Source organism: Vidua chalybeata, chromosome 1 (genome assembly GCF_026979565.1).
Source record: "Vidua chalybeata isolate OUT-0048 chromosome 1, bVidCha1 merged haplotype, whole genome shotgun sequence".
NCBI classification, from domain to species: domain Eukaryota; kingdom Metazoa; phylum Chordata; class Aves; order Passeriformes; family Viduidae; genus Vidua; species Vidua chalybeata.
The window spans coordinates 61987695-62011156 of record NC_071530.1 but is presented as its reverse complement, the minus strand read 5'-3'; the positions used below and the strand labels follow the sequence as shown (position 1 = coordinate 62011156).

Genomic DNA, 23462 nt, shown 5'->3' with positions numbered 1-23462 from the left:
ATATGACCCTTATTTTTTAGATAATTTACATTATCTCTGTTATTTCTTTATCTGTTAATGTTATTGAAGAGTCTCAAAATTTGTGTCTTTTCTGTATTATTATTCTTGACTGTCATTATTTAAAAAGATCAAATACCTGATTGCAAAAACAAGTTACACTGAATAGAGTAATAGTTTTATTTGTGCTTCAGATGCTAAAAAATGTAGGATGTTTAGCACAGATTTCTGTGTTCCTTCTCCTTTTGCTTTTACTGCAAGACGCATCTTATGAGACTGAGTGTTTACACCAAGGATAAATAAATTTAAAAGAGGCACTTGAAGAGTCCCCTATCCCCAGTTGTGCAATTTAGGCAATAAATGGTAAATTTTTGTGGATGTGCAAAATTTTTTTCCAACAAGGAGTCTTAACAAAAACCTGTTGAAATATTTGCTTTAAATTTTCTTTTGACTAGTTGTTTTAGGTTTTTTTTTCCATCGTACCAAGATGAATCATATCTAATAAATCACATGTGTTTTCACTAACGAACTACTGCTACAAATGAGATTGATTTCCTGAGTTTGAGGTCTCTTCTGGATCATCTCTTTCTGGGCAAGTTGCTGCTTTAGAAACTGAGGGTACTCAGCAGATCATGAAAAATGCTGAGATGTTTCTGGACTCTTCTGCTGCAGAGATCAGTGTAACACTACTGTGCTAATTCAGGGGGGCTTGCAATGTCAGGGCACACAAAAGCTAGTTTACTTTCTCTGTCAGCAGGATACCAATTATGGGAGTGTGTGGAAAACCATGTCTGTTTTGTGTTTTTACCTAGAAGATATTTGGGCTTTTTTTCAAGTAGAGAAATACAAATGCAGAAGTGAAGATTTGAGAAGTGGCTGGAGTCGGTTCTACCCCAACTATTAATAGTTGTGGTTGTGATTGATTAACTGAACTGGATAATTCCCTGACTAGACAAGATCTTTCACACGGTCCTTCTCTCTTGATAGAGATCACCCATTAGTTCCCTTGTTCAAGTTGTCATCCTTGTTTTCCTTTAGACCAGACTCAATTGAGAGGAAAAAAAAGGTGGCAAAATGAGATCTTAGATCCATATTTGGACTGTAGTAAAAGGTAGTTGTATAACTTCTTTCAGCATGCTAGTTCTGCTGAGGAGTGTGGAGTGAGGCTTGTACAAGTGTTCTGTATTCCCTTCTGCTCTGATGTATAGCAAGATGTACAGGAGGCTTCAGTCAAGTGCTTCTCAACTACTGTGTCTAGAAAATTAGGATCAGATGTTTCTCTCTATCCCTATGAAGTGTACTGGTAGATGAAGCTCCCCAAAGTAAAAGTTTACATCAGTACGTCAGGTGTTCGATGGAGCTCCTGACTTGTGTTTGAATAAACCATCTTTCCAGACATGAAAGGTCTATATGGAATGAGCCTAAATTTGACAGTTATAGTTAGCAGTGTAACATTAAGTCATGTATATCATCATGTGAAGGAGACAGCTCTTTAGACCTCTGTTTAATCTGTTCTTTTTCCTTTGGTTTATTTACATCTTCAGGGACTCATCTTGTCCTGTATAGCAAGAATGCGAATCCAAAAGAAATAGTCCTGGCATGATGAAAGCGGAACTTTGTGTGTGATTCTCGTTAATGTCCTTTCTTGCAGACACAACTGCAAGTCTGAAAGCCGCTGCTTTCCTGTTTGCATATCATTCCCCAGGAGTCAAGAAACCAGAGTGCCTGTTGGTGGGATTGTGTCAGTGTTACTTAAAACAGGCTTTATCCTTACAAATGGAGTTTAGTTGTCTGGCTTTTTTGGAGCAGTGAGAAATTTTCTCTGATGCTGCCATATTTGGTTTTGACTTCAGGGTAAAGACCTCTTGAAGAGGTGATGGTAAATGAAAATTTATTGTTAAATTTTTTTACCTCTTTTGATGATTAATTGTAATGATTAATTTCTCTTTTCAGAATTACTGTTGGTTGACCATTTTAGGGAGATTCTTAGTTTACATTAGGAGTGGTAGGGGACTCTTAAGTCTTTACTCTGTATCTTGAATACACTAAATAAAAGTGAAGAAAGAAGCCTAAAAGAACATGTTATGCTGCTGGTAATATGGTTAACAGCTTTGCTTCTGAAACTTAATATCACCACTGACAACATCATATATATTTAGGTAAAACACAAAACTGACAGCAAGGTCAGGCCTAAAATATGAAACTCTGTGCCATGCATCTCCTTACCTTGAGTTTAAAATGGGCAAACCACATTTTTAAGGCTTCTTTCCCCAAAAAAAGAGTTCTTGATAAACATGAGCCAGCAAAGGTGACCGACAGCCTACCAGGCTGCACTGAGCAGAGTGTCTCCAGAGAGTGGAGGGAGATGATCCTTCTGCTCTGCCCAGCCCTCGGGGAACACACCCAGGGTACTGAGTCAAGGCTGGAGCTCTCTGATAGAGAGAGACAAAGAGAGACTGGAATAGGCCCAGTGGAATGGTTGTGAAGGTGAGCTTTTCTGTCTGTGCTTGGATGTGCCTAATGAGGACAGGGTCAGGCTGTTCTTAGTATTCTTCAGAGACAGAACAAAAGGTAGGGGGCACAAATTGAAATATAATAAATTTTATTTAAACATATGAAAAAGCTGCTTTTACAGAGGAGGTGATTGAACTCTGGCAGAGGTTGCCCAGAGGTTGTGGAGTGTCCATCTTTAGGGATAATCAAAAGCCACCTGGACACACTGTGGTTGCTGCTGCTTTGAGCAGTGAGGACTTGCACCTGATGATCTCCAGAGGTCCCTTCCCACCTCAACCACTCTGTGATTCTGGGAAATTTTAAATAAACAGCAACAGGAAAACTCATGTGGATTTAGATACAAGCACTATGCATAATAATGGACTTGCTTAATGCTGATGGAGACCCTTACTCCAGAGGTAAATGTTGTAGTTTCACACTTTAGAAAGTAATACCCTAAAGTAAGGGTTTCTTGTCCCATGCAGAATGCATCCTCATTTCCTGATTTAAAAGAATTTCCTGTGCAATCCTGTAGGCCTGGTCAGCCTCAGGAAAGAAGAACTCATATTTCCAAATTGCTTGCCTGCTAGGCAGAATGAAATATTCCCACTGGAAATATACACCCCAAGCTTCTGTCTCTGTAATTTAACATGTTGAATTTCATCAGTTAGGTTTACAACAAGAGCTCAATGCTTTTTAAAGAAAAAAATATTTTTTCTGAATTTATCCTTCAAATATATGTTTTTTTATTTTTCTATGTAGAATTTTGATTTTAGGGTCTATTTTCCACACACTGGATGAGATGTAAGGTTTTAGCTCTTTTTTTTTTTTTTAGGAGTTTTGCTGATGGACTTTTGAAAGGGAGCTATTAAAGCAAAGGTCAAGTACAAAATTGTCACTCATCACATGCTTATCTAGCTTATTTTTAAACTAATACACAAGTGTCTAAGTATCACATGCTCTTTCTTGCATTGCAGACTGGTGCCAGTCCTGGTGTCTTTTTTGTTTTTAAGAGATAAATGTCTAGTGGTTTTTGTTTGCAGTGACTATGGTTTGTGAGTCATGTATGTCATATAATGTTGCTTTGTTTCTGAAGTTTAATCGTTTTGCAGAAGGTAGATGGAGTCTCCACATTTTAACTTGGTATTAGGCTGAAAACTGCAGCTGGGGAATGTTTACTGAACGGTTTGTTTAGTCATTCACATTCCTCTTTTCTAACAGTTTGGTTTAGATCATTTGTTAAAGAGCTTAAAGAAGAGCTCCCTTTATTATTGGTGCAGACGAGTTTTTTTTCTGCAAGTTACAGTTTTTAGCTGATTTTCTAAAATTTATTTTTCCTTTACAAAACTATCTATCAGTTACTTTTAAAAATTTTAAGTATGGGTAAAATAGTGTAGTGATTTATAACTAGTCAAAAACATATTGAAACTTTTGTCTTTTGCTATAGATATAGTATAATTCTTTAGAAAAATAAAATGTAATAACTTTTGCGATACTGTTTTTAATTTACCATTTAGGAATAGTCTAGAGGACAGTTTTGTGCAATAGAGAGAAAATATTAGTAGAGGTTAGCCTATTTATGGAAGTATCAACATCCTTAGGAAAGCTCAGCTTGTGTGTTCACCAAGCACACTATAACCATGTAAATAACCTTTGATTCCCACTAAAGGGTTAGAACTGATGTCTTCTCTAGGCTTGGTCATTTTGCTTGAACAGAAGGAGTAGGATAATGTTGTGCTTGTTGGCTTGTGTTGGCAGTTTGTAGGTTTGCAGGGTGTCTTGCAATATCTGCAGCTGGTCTCAGTAGTGTTTTCTAGACATGTTAAAATCCTAATCCAGCATTTCTTTCTGTGGGAGCAGTGAATGTACTCCATGTTTAGAGACACATGTATGTGAAAGCACCAAAAAAGCTTCTACAAGCTTGTTTGTTGTAGGTTCCTTTCTCCTGTAAACGTTTCACTCACACACTCACTATACAACTCCTGCATCTGTGCTGCAAGTCAAGCTGCTGCAGACACTTTTTAAGCAGTTAATATGTAACACAGTCATTCTTTGTGGTTCAGACAGCTGCTGAACTTACTGCAGAGACTATAATAGGAATTTTCATCCTTGAACTTAAACTAGGCCTTCTTCCTGTATTGCTGGTTCATTCCAGCAACTTATGTATTTTTGAGTGTTGTTTCCTTGAGTGTAGTGTCAAATATAGGAGTGAAGCCATACCTCTTAATAAAACAAAAGTCAGTTAAACAAAATAGGGAGTTACAATCACAGAATGGTTTGGGTTGGAAGGGACCTTGAGGATCACCTCGGTCCCCCCCTCCCGGTGTCCTCAGGGACAACTTCCACTAGACCAGGTTGCCCATTCAAGCTGGCCTTGAACACTCCAGGATGTGGGGCATCCCAGCCTTTCCTGGGAGCCTGTTCCAGTGCGCCACCACCCTCACAGTGAAGAATTTCATCCTTATATCTAATCTAAAACCTACTTTTTTCAGTTTGATTTATGTATATTCCTTTAAATGGCACTTACTGCTAGTTAGGTCTCAAAGGTAATATTGCTCTACCTATCTCCACTTAAAACTTTGGTTTGTGCTGTCCTCCTGCTCTTCTTTCTTTAGGAGTTCAGGATTTATGATATGTCTTATGCATACGTGAAATATTTTATGAATGTTGTTGAATATTGTATGCTCAATTATTTTCTTATGCAAACAATATGTGGGGAAAAGTAACGTTCTCTTTTGAAGTGAAATTATGACAGTAATACCATAAATACTCAGTAAATACAGTGGCTTTAATTTTAGTCTAGAGGAGCTGAATGGCTTGATTTTCCAAAGGAATACTCCTCTGTGAAGCAAAGCTTAGAGACCTATCTCCATCAGGTCTTCTGAGACTGGAAAGTTTAATTCTATAGTTAGCATAAAGTGCCTTAGACATGAGCACACACAACAGCTTACTGCACATCTTCTCACTGGGAGCTTTTCTTTTTTGTTTATGCAATACATTCAGGTTCATTCCCTTCCTCACCCCCCATTCTTTTCTTTTACGTGTGGTAAAGGTGTGTTTGCAGAAGAGAGTTTAGGTTTTTGGGATGAATTCAAGTTGAGTGATTCAGAAGTTAAAATATGGCCAGATGTAACTCACAACAAAACTGATAAATTTATCCTTTTGTTTTTGGTAAGACTTATTTACATTTTGGGTTGATATGAACATTTCAAAGGAATATGGAGAGGCACAAATATACTTCTCCATTCATGGAACTAAATTATGGGCACACATCTGCTCACACTCATACATGCGGACACAAACATAAACCTGGAGCAGCAGAAATCCTTGGTCTCTAGGAAGGAAGAGTGTTTTTGTGAGGTTCCAGCGTCTCAAAGAGATGAGATCAGCTGTGGTGCAGCTTGTTCCAGTACTTGGTGGCTGTCATGGTACAATACTTCCTTCGCTCTGATGGTATTTTCCTGTTTTATAACTTGTGTCCATTGCTTCTAATCCTGAGACTTTGAACCTCCAACAACACCCTGGCTGTGCCTTCACTGTATGCTCCCATCATCTGTTTGTAGACAGCAGTAGGAGCTCCTCATCCCAACAAGGAACAAGACAGTTTTCTTCACGAGGTTCCTGTTAGCACCTTTCTCCAGGCTATTGATGTCCCTCTGAATAGCAAACTCGCCTTCCAGCATGTGAAGTAATCCCCCCAACTCCACTTTTAGATTTGCTGCAGATATATTACATCCCTTCACCTATATTGCTAATAAAGTTGGGAGATTGGAGTATCCCCAGCATCAGTCAGTCCCTGAAGATCACCAGTCACCAGTTAGACTTCGCACTGCTCACCGCATCCCAACAGTCCAGCCCATTTTTAATCCACTCTGCTGAACACTTATTCAATCCATATCACAGAAGTTTGACTTTACAGATTATAGAGGAGCCTTGCAAGTTAAAAATAATTTAAAGAATCAAGTTTCATGACATCCCCAGTCTTCCCCATCCCACCAGGTCAGTCACCACCTCTTTGTAGAAGGCAAGGCCAGTTCATGCCTTTCTTCAGACAACTCAGCCTCTCAAGGAAAATGTCTATTTAACCCATGTCTATAAAAGCACATAAACATCTTGTAGGACGATGCCATCAACCGTATTTGTGAAAGCAGGGGAGTAACTGGTTTGTATTCCTTGCTAAATCAGCTTGTTGGGTCTGTTCAGCAGCCCATAGGCACATCCTGCAAAACTCCCTATCATCGAAAAGGCTGGGTCTTTTAAAGAACTTGGTTGAAGCTGAAAAAATACTTCAAGTCAGCCATTGCAAAGAAAATGTTGTAGCCGGATGGAGATCTGGAAATATGAAAAAAGCTTCAATTTGAGTATTGACTAAGGCCTGTAAACAACTGAATTGCTGAGCTACTCTGTCCATTCCTTTTTATTGTTAAGTCTTGCTTTGGATGAGTAGAGCTGCCTCTTGTGTATTTTCCAGCCTGTAATGTCTAGAAGGCTATTTAGACCCTGCATCCCCAAGAGGTTCTGTGGCTGGTTTTTAATGCTCTGATTTATGCATTAAGTGCTTCAGTAATAGTCTTCCTGATTTTCTTTTAAATGACTGACCGTAACAATCTGAGTTGCAATGGAAGTTTCGAGGCAAAAAAAAAAGTAATCTTAAGTCTAAAGCTCGTTGTCCATCTTAGTGCTTTACAAAAAAAAAAAAAAAGCTAGCAAATTATGGTTTCTGTCAGAGCTGGCAGCAGTTGAACTGGAAGAAAAATACTACAGACTTGAGTAGTTAAAGAGGAAATCAAAGCATACAAACACTGGCCAACTAGCTTGGAAGAATGTCAGACCATTCCAGTCACTGGGACATGAGGACACTGCAGGAGAGTTACAAGCATACAGGTTACCAAATGGAAGATAAGATGAACAAGTTAAAAAAATGGCAGGGGAAAAATCACTGGAAAGTAGAATAAAAGATATGAGGAATTATTAGAATGGGAGAATTTTAGAGTAGTAAAGCAGATGGAGGAGGTGATGATCATTAGTAATGAAAAACTAAAGTTTCATGGTTTTCTGCACTGTCACTAGTTTAAAAGTCTGGAACATTCAAAGAATAACATTACAAAATAATGAAAATAAAATAATTCATAACTGTTTGTTAAGTAAGAAAGTTATGTCCATGATCGGATTGACTCAGCTCTGTAAATGTGCAAAAAGGGGATTAATTTGCTTCTGAAAATTCCTTTGGAGACTCTTAAAGGCAAACATAAGGGCCTTGGTTTAAATTTCCATTTTTATAAGAAATCAGTCCATGCATCTTTTAAGAAAATCTGTTTAAATCAGTCCATTAAATTGCTTGGGAAATCTGTGATTTTGGATTGGGAAATTAGTGTTGAAATGTGTGGTATTCTTTCATTTTACATTGACAAAATAATACATAGGGAGGGATATGTATTTGAAGCATGTATGTATCTACTGCTGCACAGACACTTTTATTTCCTGGCAAGAATAACAATTTTACTGCAAGACAGAAATGACATTTAGGAGCAAGAGCATAGTATTAATTGCTTAGATCCTTGTCCACATTGGAGTTTCTAACAGTCCTACTGATACCACAACCGGTAGGACATTTTGGGGCAGAAATCTTTGTGTGGATGCAATCATTGGGAAGGGGTCTTTCTAATGATGTGTGAAAGATGGGCTGGAAATAAATCCCCATAGACCAATGTCTATAGAGCAGGTATTTGTTTACTGCAGTGCTGGTGGTGAGGGGGATATCTACACCTGACTCACCCACCATTGTCAAGTGCTGCGGTGTATTTATACAGTAAATATTGCTTAGTGTCACTATGTCACTACAACATCATCATGTAGGCTCCAGAACTAATTTACATTGTATGATCTCATGGTTATAAGTTCTTTTGCACTGTGCTTGCATCTCCCCAGTTTGGGGGTCGTCAGGGGTCTTTGATGAAGGCTTCCAAAGTGTTCTTCATAGCTGAACTTTTCAACTTTGTCTTCAGAGCATGCACAGTTATGGTGTTCCTTTGTCTGTTCTTAACTGGTCTAAATTCTTAATTTTGTATCTAATTGGCTTTGCACCTGCCAATTTTTCATTAGTACTATACTTATCTATCTCTAAAGCTATCCACCTGGTGAGGTTTTTTTTTTTTTTTTTGTCTATTCAGCATTAAGCAACTAGTTAACCATATTATATTATATATTTTATTGTATAAAAAGTTATTTATATCAGGTTATATAGGTAAAAAGGGCTATGATTCAGGTTATATTGATATCAGGTTATATAGATATATAAAAAATGATGGTTTAGGTTATCTTGATATCAGGTTATATTAATATCTTAAAACTCAAGCTGTATAAGCACCTTGTAACTCTGACTTAAGTTACAATTGGTGAGTTTGTTTTTATTATGCAGTTGTTTCCATTATTTTACCCAGACAATTCAGATCCAGTTTCCCACAGACATTTTACAAATGCTTTTTTGGAAATTGGTCTGATGGCAATCTCAGATAAAGTCTAAATTAAGCCTGGTAGTTTTAGTGCTGCTGAAATGTAACTTCCCCCCCCCCCCCCCCGCCCCCGCAGGATGTTTTGACCAGTACAAAAACAATACCTTTTATCCCATGAATCTGTGTGGTACCTGCTGTATGTTACAGAATTAACTGCAGCCTAATGTTTCCTGTGAGATTTCACCACTCTAAAAGGGTCTGTCCCAAAAGCCATTCAGGAAGTAAAAACAATAGCTCTTGTCACAGGCAGTGGTCTACTTTTCAGCCATGTTTTCTGTGGGGTGAATAATGTTTCCCTGCTAATGTTGTGAAGATGCATGGTAAATGAAGTGGATTCATTATAGAAGGACACCTGACTCCCTTTAGCCTCATTCCTGAAACAGAACTTTAAATGTGCTCATTATACACACCCACACCCCTAAAATTCATAATTTTAATTTAAATAGTAGTATTTCGTTAAAAACGTGGAAAACTTGATTTTTAAAAGCTTTTGAAATTGTTCATTACTATCCCAATTATGTTTTGCAGCACATTCTGTGTAAGTTTTGCTAAGTCATCTTCCCCCCAGTAGAGTATTTTAAATACAATTATACTATTTGTTGCTTTAAATACTAAGGCAGTTGTCAAGTCACAGCCCCCTGCAACTTTATAAATTAAAGCAAGTCTCCAAGAATTCTGTCCTCAGAGGTCATTTTCCAGCCACTACTGTTCATTAGGACGATCTGAGAGTAACAGTTCCTCATGCGTGATGATAAAGTGATGTTGAGCTGTTCTACTGCTGCGTCTCTGGGATTAGCTATGAGCAGATTTCTAAGAAAGTATCTTTTTTATCTGAGATTTTTCTGCCATAGCTTTTCATTTCTACCCCCTTCATTACTGCTGTTTGACTGAGACCAGGAGTCATCATCTTCTAAATATTATTGCTGTTTATGAAGTGCTGAAAAAATTGATGACTTGTACTTACAACGCCATGGCATTTTCTGCTCCATGCAACCACAGAACCTCATTTATCTACCTGTGCTGTTTTAGCTGAGTTGCTTTCTTGATATTAATGCCTGTCTTGATCTGCCCCCAGACTGATTTCTACATAGCCACACAGCTATCTGGAAATACCTATAAAATAAGTTACATCTCTATGAATCACAGGGCTTTAGATTGAATTGTATACTAAAAAAATGCAGTTTCCAGTAAGCATCAAGCACTGCACTGTTTTGGGTCAGGATGGGGAATACAGATGTGTGCAGCTTAGCAATGGGATGTTTTATCTTGTAATATCAATTTAGAATGCCTTAATACATTAATTCAGTTGCAAAACTGTGTGGCCAGAGTAACTAATCAACAAGTTCTTTACACAAACACTGAAAAGTGCCATTGATGCACTTGATGTTAAGTCATTTGCTTTGAAGTCAGCAAGGTGAATGTAGGTGATATAACTACACAGCTGTGACCTTTGAATCACCTGCACTTAACTGTAGGAATTCAATTTCAGAAAATGCAAATATTTAAAGTATGAAATTAAATCATATTATGGCTTATCAAACCAATGGAGCTGCCTTCTCTCCAAATTCCTTTTGATTAGTAACTAGTGAGATATTACCAAATAAAACACTGGCTTCAAAGATCTTTAGAAGAAGAAAATTTAATGCACTTTCTTGCCATTTTGCAGAGCATGGCATGGGTAGCAGAATTAAAAAACAGCATCTCATGGTGGCATCCTAGTTTGAGAAAAATGTGTGCAGTCCCATGTGTTGTATAATATTGCTTGAAGGGTCATACTATTTTCTACTAAAACTCTTTTGAGAGACTTTTTAGGCTGGCATTGCAGTTTCAGAGGACTTTTATCACAGCATATCTCTAAAATACTTGGCTACTAAGATAAGTTCAGACAAGTCCTGTTCTTATCATATAAAAAATGTTGTAACCTCAAGTGCATGTGTGTACCTGTGGCTGGTGTCCAAGCTCAGTCTGAACAAGCTGGGATACCAGAAACTGTATTTCTGTAATAATGTGGTTTTGCTGCTTAGACTAATTAGCCTTCAATGAGAAATTGCTTGCCACTGTTTCAAAAGTATTTTAAATCCTGAATATTTTTAAAGTGAAAACAACCTCCCATACCCCAAATATTTGTCAGGAAGTTATATTCCCCATCATTGTGGGTTGAAAAGCTTTATTGTAAAGTGTGCAAACTTCAAGAAAAAGAACAGTTTCCTGAAAACAATTCAGGCATATTAGGCATGCTCCCCTTTTTTTTTTTTTTTAAATTTTTTTTTTTTTTCCTGTGAACAACTTTTTTTTTTCCCCTGATCCATTACAGTGATGCTTGAGGGAATTTAGATATTTTGGAAGTAAAAGTAGACTTTGTAGAGGTTCAATGCGAAGAAGTATTACTGGCATTTAATTCTACAAATACAGTATTATATTTAACTATAAGTATAGTGTCAGTGTTGTTAGGTTTTCAAAACTTGGTGTTCTAAGCAGAAAAAACATTTGTAGAATTCTACTAGCTTTTGATGAATAATATGTGACTAGTATCCATCTTTTCACCGCTGGCAGTAGGTATTTTGTGTATTTCTTTTGCTCAGTCAAGCCTGCAAAGGGAGTTTTCTCTGTATTCACACTACAGAACCTTTTTGTCAAAATTACGTTTGATAGAAACTGTAAAAGTATCTTTTAAAAGCATAAATTTCTTCTCTAACCTGTATTTTGAAGCAAGCAAATGATGTTCCCCTTTCAGGAAAATCATAGTTTTAATACAAAATATTCTTGGCCTGGAGCTATTGAGACCACCTGAGGAAGGCTGGTGGTAGGTGCAGAGAAATGGTGTGGGAGACAGTGATGAGCACTTTCCATGTTTGTACTGATGTAATGTGCAGTGGCACCGCCATACTGGCAGATTTTTTTTTTTTTTTTTAAATAGGGCAAACTTCATAAAATTTTGAATATGTATAGTTAGTCAGATCTCATAAGGGCAAATATTAGTGTTTAGTGTGAGTTATGATTAATTATTTTATGCAAATTGCCAGTTTGGTACACCACCTCAGGAGCAAGCAAGATTTTACCATATAAATCCAGATATTGAGGGAACACTTCACCAGGACTAACCACCTGCAGAGTAGCAAGAGTAGCAGAGATCTTCTATCATATTATATATATATATATATATAATATGATATATATATAGATATATATATAGATATATATGATATATATATATATATATATAATTGCAGCATCAAGACCATCTTGCTCGCAGATGTATGGTCTTGATCAGTCACTTTCAATTTGAGTGACACATGCACTAATGGCTCATCACACGCTGTAATTGATCTGTCTTCTGATCCTTGAATGAAAGATATTTTATATTTTTCATATCTGAGGGTGGAATCTTGTCTTGACTAAACTTAATGGCATAAGCCCCATTAAGAGGAACCAGCATTTTTTTCCTCATGTCTGCACTCTCATGCTCGTCTGCTGCTGAAATCCACTGAAGGAAAGTCTTTATTTGTCTGCTGTGTCATAAGCATTCTTACGCATGATTAGTTCCATCTGTAAAGGGGAGACTTCCATGTTAAGTGTGTGTTTTATGAGGAATATTACTGTTTTGAAAATGAAGCGTTGGATTAGTATAATGTACAGCATGAGCACATACTAGCTAAACATTGTAAAGACCTCTGTTACCTATATCTACAAGAAAATTTTAGGCACTTTACCAAAATGTTGATGGTGCTCAGTTTTCGTAGCATGTTTGGAAAATTTTTTAATTAGCCACATGGTAGTAATTTATCTGTGGATAATACTTTATCTTGCTGTGAATAGTTCTGTGTATTGGGCACATAGCTGATTAAAGGTTAATAATTCAAAGCAGAAGGTTAATAATTCAAAGTACCTTAATCAGTTTAGTATGTTGGAAAACCAGGACTCAGTGTTTTTTTTTTTCTGGAATCACTATAAAATTTAGCCAAAACATATTGGCAATTACAAATACAATGATCATTAATTACTATTTTCTACAAATGTCTGTGATTTCTTTGTGCAAAAAAAAAAAAAAAAGGCTTTGACCTGCATTAATACAAACTAACATTTACAAACCAGCTATAAATGCTTCAAGAATGCTCCCAGTAGAACACAAAACAAATACTCTTTTGCAAGTACTGGCTTGGCTGTTTAGTCCTTTGTATTTGAGCTACAGCTGTGGGAAAGGCTAGTTTTTAAGGAGATGTTGGTTTTAGGTGATCCACTTGGTGGTGGATGCCCCTTAGTAAGAGGCAGTGTTCAGGTTCTCAGAGTTCCCAAAAGCCTTTTTCCACTTGATTGTCTGTGGTCTGAGTATGTGGCAGCATGGACATACGAGTAATTTATTATGCTGGAAACTTGGAAAGGAGGCTGGCTTACTAGGGAAGAAACCACTACAGATCATTGATTATACTTATGGCTTGTTTTAAATTTCTGTTTTCAAGAATTGGTAATTCTTATATCTATGAAAAGTGCTTAGTTCAGCATTTTTACAAGTAGTTTAAATCTGCATCCTTTTGTTGGTCAGTTGTAGACCAGAAGCTTATTTCCTTTTCCAAGTTGCTATTAACAAATACAGTACAAACAGGATGTAGAAGTTTTGTCTCCTTTAGTTTGCTTTCTAAAACTGATTCTTTTTTATGTTACATCTAAGTCTGTCTCTTTCTGGTTTTGTTATATCATCTCTTTCAGTACCAAAAAACCAAAAAACTAAATAATTTAGACGTGTCCAATTTTTTTTTTATAGTAGGAGTAAGTTAATTACCACAGCAAAACTTGAAAAAAGTCTGCGTCCAAGTACCAACTTTCAGCTTATACCCCAAAATAAATCAACAAACCCTCTGAAGTTGTACTTAAAGACCATAGTGATAAATGTCTTGGAAACAATACCACATAGTACAGTGAATATTTGGAAAATATAATATTGTGAAAGTATTGGCAAATATCATAATAATACTGTGAATATTTGGAAAATTTCTTCTTCTTCTTTATTTGTGCATCTTTCTCCACATTTCCATGCTATCTTTATGACAGAGTTTACGGAAGTACCATAGAAGAGCTGCTGTTACTGCATTTTTTCAGGTAGCACAGTCTTGTAGGACAAGAGCATTGATTGAAAATGTGAAAATTATGCTCAAGGTTTGGAGATTAATAATTTCAGTATTTGGCACTGTTGCATAGTACTTAACACTTGTAGTGTTTACTGTTTTTTCTGTAAAGCTTTTCAAATATGTCTACCCCAATCCAGAGCAAAATACACAGTAAGGAATGTATATGATTTATGTATAAATATATAAGGAGAGGAGAGAAAGAGGTGACATGGTGTATTTTATAGATGCACTATACATGATAAGGGAACAGAGAAATTCTATGTATATAGCATAAATTGTCCTTTTTACTGTACCTCAACACCACTTTAGATTTTAGATCTATTTAGATCTATTACACAGGAGTAAGTTTAGAAGGTTTTTTTTTAATCATATACTAATATTACAGTTTTTATCAATCTTAGGATGAATTGACACACTTGAAGGTCTACAAAAAGCATTGTCTTCATTCAGGGTTACAGTTCAAGGCAACAAAAAATTAGTGATAAAGTTTTTGTTGGAACTCTTAAGGCAGAATTTGCAAATTTAAAGAAATTATGAAAGTTGTTGTTGTGTTTTCTCTGTGTTGTTTTTTTTTCCCCAAATCCGAGCTTAAATTTGAATCCAGTAAATTTACTTTATCTCAAGAGAAAAAATCTTGGTGCATCCCTTTGTTACTGTTGACTGACAGAATTCTCTTCTGTGAGTGAAAAAGCCAGTATTAAAGTAACCTGCTGTTCAAGGGGCAGGATTGTTGTAGAAACATCTCTTCTTGACCTGAGAAGTTTGACAAAATAGCTGGTAATTTTATTTTCTTGGGGAATACAAAGGTTAGTGTAGTAAAAAGGTTAGTACATAATATCACACCTTTTGTGTTTTGGCTCCAAAAGGGCAGACATATTAATTCTGAAACAGATTTAATGTTTCCTTGACTGATCCATAATGCTTTTTCTCTGTGTAGCTGTGTGGAAAAAGGCTGGTTTAGCTGAATGAATTATGTGGAGGGAGAGGAGTGTGACAGTGGTATGTCGGGATGGGAGCTTGAAATGAAGTGTTGGGCTGAATGGAGAGTTGTGCTTTAAAGTAAACTAACAAAAAAGAAAATTGAGAAAAGAAAAAAAAAAGGAGGAAGACATGCTTTGCATAAGCAGAGCATGGAGAGAAAGAAGTGCCCATGGGCTTTGATTGAAAGCCATTTATGGCGCACTTTAGATGACCGTGACCTAGAAGAAAAACATTTTCATTTGCTGTGTAGGTTACACAGACAAAGTATAAACCAACTATCTGCTTACACTTTCTGGATTTCAAGTTCTACCTTTTACACATGCTTCAGATCAGTTGTAATGAAAGGCTTTTGATTTGCAGAAGAAAGGTGAGATACATCTGATGAATTAGTTGTGTTTGGATGGCAATGAATCACTTATTTGGAGCAGGTTGTAAAGATTCGGATTTAGGATTTCTTTCTATTTTTACTAGCCAGTTGAATATTTTACTGGCAACCTTTTTCATATACATTTTTAGTTAATAGAACAGTTTGATTGCAGCTCTTAAGCAGTATATTTTAGTTTTCTGATCTGAGGTGAATGCTAAAATCTGATGTGTTGGTCTGATAGGCCCAACAAATAATATCCAGAGAGAATCACAAACTACCTAAATGTTCTCTTGCAGAACTTAAGATTCTGTTGAATGGAGAGCGTCTTGGGGCTGAAGGATGTGCAGTGGCAGAAGGGCGACTGAGCAAATGTTCTGGGCAGTGTTCTGCCCTTCCTGAACCCCTGCTTATACAAATGAAGCAGAACTAACATGCGAGGGGAGGTTTTGTGAAGAAAAACCTTTGGAGTTTGCAAAGCACTAATCACCTTGTCACGGAGATGCCATACATCATAATTGAAGACAAGATACATCCAAGTAGTAAACACAATCTTGGGGCTGGTGACTTCATCAGAACCTACCCGGTGCTATCTTTGCCTTTCTGGTATTGATTTGAAAGTTCTATGGTATTAGTTCCAACTGTGCTGTAGTTGGAACATTTGCCTTTCCTGGTACCTAAATGTTTTCTTGTCCTGTTTAATATCTTTATTGATGAGGGGATCAAGTGCATGCTCAGTAAGTCTGCAGACGACACTAAAGTTGGGCTGGGGTGTAGATCTGCTGGAGGGTAGGAAGAGTCTGCAGAGGGAGCTGAACAGGCTGGGTTGATGGGTAAAGGCCAGCCATAGGAATTTCAAAAAGGCCAAATGCTGGGTCCTGCACTTGGATCGCAACAGGCTGGGGGAAGAGTGGACAGAACACTGTCCTGTGGAAAAGCACCTGGGGATGCTGGTTCACAGTGGCTGAACATGAGCCAGCAGTGTCCAGGTGGCCAAGAACGCCAGTGTACCCTGTCCTGTATCAGCAATAGCATGGCCAGCAGGACCAGGGCAGTGATTATCCCCCTATATGCAGCACTGTTGGGGACACACCTTGAATCCTGGGCTCAGTTATGGACTTCTCACTTCAAGGAGGAGATTGAGGGGCAGGAGCATGTCCAGAGAAGGGCAATGGAGCTGGGGAAGGGTCTGGAGCACAAGTCTGATGAGGAGCAGCTGAGGGAGCTGGGGATGTTTAGCCTGGAGAAAAGGAGGCTCAGGGGAGGACTTATCACACTGTAGAGATGCCTGAAAGGAGGCTGTAGCCAAGTGGAGGTCTCTTGCCAGGCAACCAGTGATAGGGCAAGAGGAAATGGCCTCAAGCTGTGCCAGGGGAGGTTGAAGATGGACATCAGGAAGAACATCTTCACTGAAAGTGTGGCCAGGCATTGAAACAGGCTGCCCTGGGAAGTGGTAGAGTCTCTATTCTTGGAAGTGTTCAAGAAATGAATGTAGCACTTAGTGCTGTGGTTTCTTTGATGCAGTGGTGATTGGTCAAATGTTGGACTTGATGATCTTGGAGGTCTCTTTCAGCCTTAAAGATTGTATGATTTTATGAAGCTGTGGCCTTTTTATTGTGAAAATGGACAGAATTCATGGTATTCTAGTAAGCATGAACAATATAAATATTTATAATGAGTTTTTTGATACTCTGTAAGGTTTTTTAGGGCTTAGGTTTAAATGCTTTAACTTATTAAAAGCTAGGGCAATATCAGCTCTAAAAAGGGGGTAGGGAAAAAAAAGCACAACAGGCTTACGATGAGAGGTAGTTTTTGTTGGTTTTGGTCTTTCCGTCCTTGTATTCTGAATTAGTCTTTAGTATATTGTCAGGTAAATTAAAAGCAATCACATTATTCCTTCCTTTTCTTGTAGGAGTTTTCATTAGTCCTCAGTCTTTTGTGCCAAACTTTGTGTCTTTCTAGTTGGTGATTCTGTCTTCATTGCATTGTTTGTTCTATTTATACAAGCCAAAGGAAATCTAGAAAAATTAATTGAAAGGTCTTTTCAAGTATGCACACTTTGAAAAATCTACTTTCAGTCTTTCAGGATTTTTTACCTTTACTTTCTTGTTCAGGTTGGGTTTTTTATATAATAGAGTGATCGAAAAACTGGAGATTTATCTTTAGTGATAAAAAATTATTGACCCAATTATACCTTTCTCAAAAATATTTAAATTCCCACTCAGGTTTTGTATGTGGTTCCTACTGTTTGTTTTTTAAACTTTCATATAAATATGAAAGATACTTTAAGAAGTTAGGATAGCAAAACGTTTTTCAAACTATTCCACTGATTTAAGAATGGAATAGTACTATTTTCTGATCATAGATATAAAAACTCACTTTTCCAGAGGTACTTAATAAATCTAGCTGTGCGTATAAAGGCTTTCCTGGCTAGAAACTGAGTATTTTCATTTTCTGAACAGGTGTCTCAATGCATGTACCTACTGTAAAACTAAGCATGCCAGAGGAGATCTAGCAAGTTATCCCATTGAAGAACTGGTGGACAGAGCCAAGCAGTCTTTTCAAGGTAAGGAATTTTATCTCTACAATAAAAGTCAGCCACTGAAGCGTCTCTGGGCTTACCTTCACACATAATGATTGGGGTACAATATGACTCTGTGGTTATTAATAGTCATAGCTGTGTCTCGTGGTGTCTTTGTGGTAGAAAGCCATGCTTTTGTTATAGTGTACGCCACTATTTGCAAAATGCAGTCTTTTAAGGAGTATTTTATTTTGATTTTGTATTGTTCAAGTGAAGTTCTGCGTGTGGATCTTTTGGAGGTGATGTGGAAATGGTAAAATGTGGTCATTTTACTTTATCTCTGATTTCTTAAAGAAGGTGATAGAAACCTTTTTTCATTCAGCTATGAAAATTTAATGAGCCTCCCAAGGATTCTTAAATCCTATTCAGCAATACATTGCTTTTGCTGGTAATTGATTTAGTGGAGATATTCTGGGGTGTTTCTGAGACCCATACAAACCTTTTAACTTCAGTAGGATATTTGTGTGTCACATGGATTCAATCAAATACTAAATTTTTCCTGCAGTACACTATAGAAAGCTTTAGGCAGATACTGGACCTAAGGCTAGTATCTGCCTAAAGCTCTTGTATTTGTGTTAGTTACGATAGCTTTATTGTATCTTAGTATTTGTTCTTTATATCTAAATTTTACCTGTGTTTCAAAAATACAGATTTTCAAATTATGCCAGTATTCATTGTGAAGGCACAGGTGGTGTTTATTATATTTGTGTGCCATTTTGAAGGACTGAAATGTGCATTAAAAATACTCAGGTAATTCTGGTGTAACGGCTCCTTCCATCTTTGTGTGGAATACTTTGAATCAAAAGGAGTAAATGCAACATTTGATGTCTTGTCCTCTCTGGATTCACAGACAGTACATCCCCTGGGCTCCACTTACGGCTCTGAGAGTTGCAAATGTTCTAGTAAGAAGTCTCCAATGGCTGAAAGTGTTTTTGAATCTATCCTTATTTAGGGATCCATAATGAACCTTACTTAGGCCTGTGATAAACTTTTGTCTATTCCTATCAGTTGTGTTCAAGGAAGACCCTTTTTCCTAATCAAAGCCCGTGTTGACAAATTCTAAGTTCTACACACAGAAAGTTCTCACTTAGGGTTGCAAATGCCCTTTTCTTTCACTTATGTTAAAAGCCAAGTACCTCTCTTCTGTGAAGCTCACCTGTGATTTCCATTAATTTTTTCTTATTGCTTAGGTTTGTAGAATTAATGCTCTCGTTGCTATGGATTGGATTGTCTGTTAGGATTGTTTGACAGGAATCCTGTCATGTCAGATTTCTTGGTTTAGTAGGATAAGTTTCTAAAACTTGTATACATATTGTGAAATAATCGATAACTGAAATAGAGGATACATAAATACGTTGTTATTTTGGTGGAGAAGCAGCTCAGGAAACATTTTTCTGAATGCTAGGAGTTTTCAGTAATATAAGATTTTTTTGAAATTTGCAAGTAGTTACTGAGCAGGAGACAAGCTGCCATTTATAAGTGGCATAAGAAGTGTTACTCAGCACTGTATAGCTGTTTAAAGAAACATTGGACTATTCTTCAAGGAAGTATGACAAAGATGGGTAATAAGTCAGGATTATGACCATGTTTAAGTTAACTATCTAAATTTAATTTAGATCTATGGCATGTGTGGAAAGAAAAAAAATATCCCAGACTTGTCTGTCCTGTTGCAATTGTACGTATATACTATAAATTGTATTAGCATAAAGATATATCTACTTGGCATAACAAGAAAGAAAACTCAAGTTTTGTTTGTCTTTGCAGACAATGAATGTGAAATTTTGGAAAGTATTTTGAACCAAGTATTGTACATTTGGATTGAAAAATGAGTAATTCAATTCATGTGTTGTACTGTGGCCTTTATTATAAATATTGACTCTTTCAAAATAATTTGATTTCTAATGGAAAAAGTTGCCCTTAAGCTATTGTTTTGAAATTTCTTGAAGAAATGCTATGACGTTTCTCACAGCAGGCATCTCCAGGGAGTTCTGTTCTTGTTTGGCCTTACACTACTACCTCTGTTAGAGGCCATGAGGAAAGAAGCAAGTATTTATTCAGTTGTAAAATGGCTTTGCCTCCAGCTTTCACATACTTAGAAATGGATGAAATAGTCAGATCCTTAGTTTGCAGTGCATGGAGAATTTATTACTGCCAGCTTGCTGCAGCTGTGGGCTGCAGAATCTTCATCAATCCAATGAAAGACTTTAGCAATTCAAAGCCATTATTCAGTTTTTTGCTGAGTTACTGAGCCACAATCTCTTCAACAATCACTTCTGTTTACACAAAAGATATATTGCTGAAGCTCTAGTTAAAAACAGAGAGGTACAGATGTGCTATGAAAAGTTTTTCCACTTCGAAAAATGATTAAAAAGAGATGGCTGAAAACACCATGATTGAACAAATATTAGCCTATTTCTTGTAAATTTTCAACCTCTAAAATAAGCTCTTTTTCTTTTTGTATGTTATTTTAATATCTTAAATTCAATGCACTGTGCACAAAAACTGTTGTAGATTTCTAGTACATGCTGCATATTTTCATAATACCTTGGACTAAGTGTTAAGGTGTACTGAAACTGAGGAGTTTTTGCATACTTTTGAATGGCCTCTGACCTCCATAATAGTTTTGAAGTTACAAGTCACATAAACTTGAATATTTCACAAAATTTCATTAACAAAATAATCTATCTCAAGTTGAAAGTAATTTGTTGAGTTTTTTCATTTTTAACTTTAATGTTTTTTTCTGTGAACTTCAACTGTAAGTAGTAGTTTAATTTTTTTACACGAGCAGCCATGTCAATTCAGAATATATAGCAGAGTTCTGTAAGAAAGCTAGTAAAAGAAAAAGTATTGTGAAATACAGTAAAGTGGTCTTTAAGTGGAGAACAAATGTCTACTGTTAGGTTGTTTATGCAGAGGTTTTCTACAGCTGATTGTACAGTGCTTTCTTTGTGTCATCAATTTATTAATAAGTTTTTTTCAAAATGTGCTGTGTCATGTTCAGTGCTGTATTTTAGGGGATTGCATTTAGTTATGAGAGGGCTCTTTCTTTCCTGGGTAGAGCAAGTTTATGTATAACAATGTGGTTTTGCTTAGTACATAAAGTGGAAAGCTGGGGGAGCTGCCATTGGTGAACAGATCCAAGGAGACACAAAAGTTAAACAAGCCTGAACTTTGGTTATTGTGTGGAGTGGTGTCCTGGGATGGCTTTGGCTCAATTGCAGGACTCAAAATTTATTTTCTTCATTAAGTGGGACTTCCATTATCATAAAACCCCTACATATTCTGAGAGGCTTTCTGGGCAAAGATAGTACTTTATATTGCAAGCAATTTTGGCTCATTCAGCAAACGAACTTAAAAATACATTTTTTTAAATGGAATTAGCTGTTATTCATTCTAGTTTAGAATTAAAATCTTCTGTACGTACCACTACAAAACAATGCTTCTTAAGCATTGCATGTCTGTTGCAGTTGGCAGGGAATATACTGCTGTTAAAATATACACTGTATAATTAACTACTGCCTTAGCTTACTTTATGGTAGCAGTCAGGGTGCTCAGATCATAGTCAGTCTTGTTGGGAAACACTGTTCCTCAAACTATGTGTAACAATTGCTTCTGGATGGATAATTGTAGTGGCAAAATATCGATTATTTTTATGCCATTATTAGCAGGTGGTTCACTGGCACGAGGGATGTTGAGTTCTGAATAGCACTTCTGTTAGGAAATCTTGGACAATGTGTAACATTACAAAGCAGGGGAGTACCAAAACTAAGATTTGGAGTCTTGAGTTTCATTAGTTGCCTTTAGCAATTATCCCTAATCTGGTAGACTTTGGAGTGTTGTGAGTTTAAAGGACATTAGTGTTCAGTATTTTTCTCTATGCAAGTTTGCCATAAACAGGTGTTTGTGGGTGATGATAAGGATTGATTTTATGTAATGTGATTGGTTTCCAGAGCTTTTCAGATGACTTTGAGCTTTGCTGAGGATCTTTGGTTTTAGCAGTTCCGATGAGGTACTGTCAAGACATTCTGCTTTATTCCTAGTAGCTGTTTTGCCCCTGCACAACTACCAGTAAATTCTCTCTATGATTTCAGGGTAGCTGACAGTCATGAAAGGACAAATATGAAGTATTGGCAATGTTTTAGTTTCTTATTGGTTAGCAGAAGCAGTATCAAACCAGGATGCTTGGGCCACACTCTTGGTAGGGAGGGGGTTTGATTTCTGAATACACTGACAGAGAATGGGTGTCCAGTTATCCAGATGGAGCCTGGGCTGTGCTCTCAGGGTCCTTCCAGAGTAGAAACTAACACTGTAGAGAGCACTTGTAGCTGCAGATCTGACCTAGAGAGACAGAGAGGAAGGAGAATGATGACTGTTTATCTGCAACAAATCTTTTCTGTCAGCCTTTTTACTGACTTCCAGGGAATGGAGACTGTACTCTAATATTGCTCCTGAAGTATAATTTGAAATTGCATTACAGGGAGCTTGGGCTGCTGTATTTGAGACACTTTGATAAAAAACCTGTCTTTGTTTTGCTCTGCTTTTTGGGTATGGCAGTAGAGCTATGGTTTTTTTCATTGTTGTTCTTAAGTTGATTAAAATTCTTTCTGTATCGTTTTTTGTGTCTTATGAATGTTTTAAGTTTTTTTACTGCTGACTTTGCTAATGCACAGAATACTTAGGCCAAGATAAATATTTTTGTACCAGCCTGTCATTTCATAGTTAGATGGGATAGCATAATTAATTAGTTTTCGTTGTCTACATGTATTTTTTTATTTTTATTTTTTTTAGTTATACTCCATCAGTAGTGAGTAGAAGCAGCATCTCCAAGTATGTGAGAACTACTGTGTAACATATACAAACACATATAACCAATGTCATATAGCAAAGAGATATTTTAAGGGATAAAAATGTCTTTTCAGTAGTAAATTGCAATACTGGAAATATTTTCCAGCTTCTTTTGGGTGAGCAAATTAGTTTAGTGAACTCTGAAGGAAATTCCCTGTCATCTTCCTGGTACATTTTTTTACACAGTGATGTTGACCGCTATGTTACTATTATTTCTGTTGTCTTCTGCGTGTCCTGTTGCATAAAAGATTCCTTTGCATTATTTTAAATTTTACTTCAGAAATGTAGTGGCAATTACATAACATTATTGGTGTCTAGGTTTTTTCCTCATTGCTCTCTCCAGCTTTTTGAGAAGGAAAGGGAAAGAGAACAGTGTTGATCCCTTTTCTGTGGCATCCAGTGTCAGGACACATGGGAATGGCTCAAAGCTGCATCCCTGAGGGGAGGTTTGGACTTCATATGAGGAAATATTTCTTTACCAGGAGGTCACTCAAACCCTGAAACAGGGTTCCTACAGTGGTGGTCAATGCCCCGAGCTGCTTAGTGTTGAAGAGGCATTTGGACAA

General features: G+C 36.9%; 1 protein-coding gene across 5 annotated transcripts in view; it reads left to right on the top strand.

Moving 5' to 3' along the window:
* CDKAL1 (CDK5 regulatory subunit associated protein 1 like 1) overlaps window positions 1–23462 on the top strand; it is a 379245-nt gene that overhangs the window by 152631 nt on the left and 203152 nt on the right. For 4 of the 5 annotated variants that reach the window (XM_053936121.1, XM_053936129.1, XM_053936138.1 and 1 more), the window contains one exon: window positions 17933–18036. The exons of the other annotated variant lie outside the window; for it this stretch is intronic. In XM_053936121.1, coding sequence (XP_053792096.1) covers window positions 17933–18036 — 104 coding nt within the window. The remainder of the gene's footprint in view (window positions 1–17932; window positions 18037–23462) is intronic. 5 annotated transcript variants of the gene reach the window in all.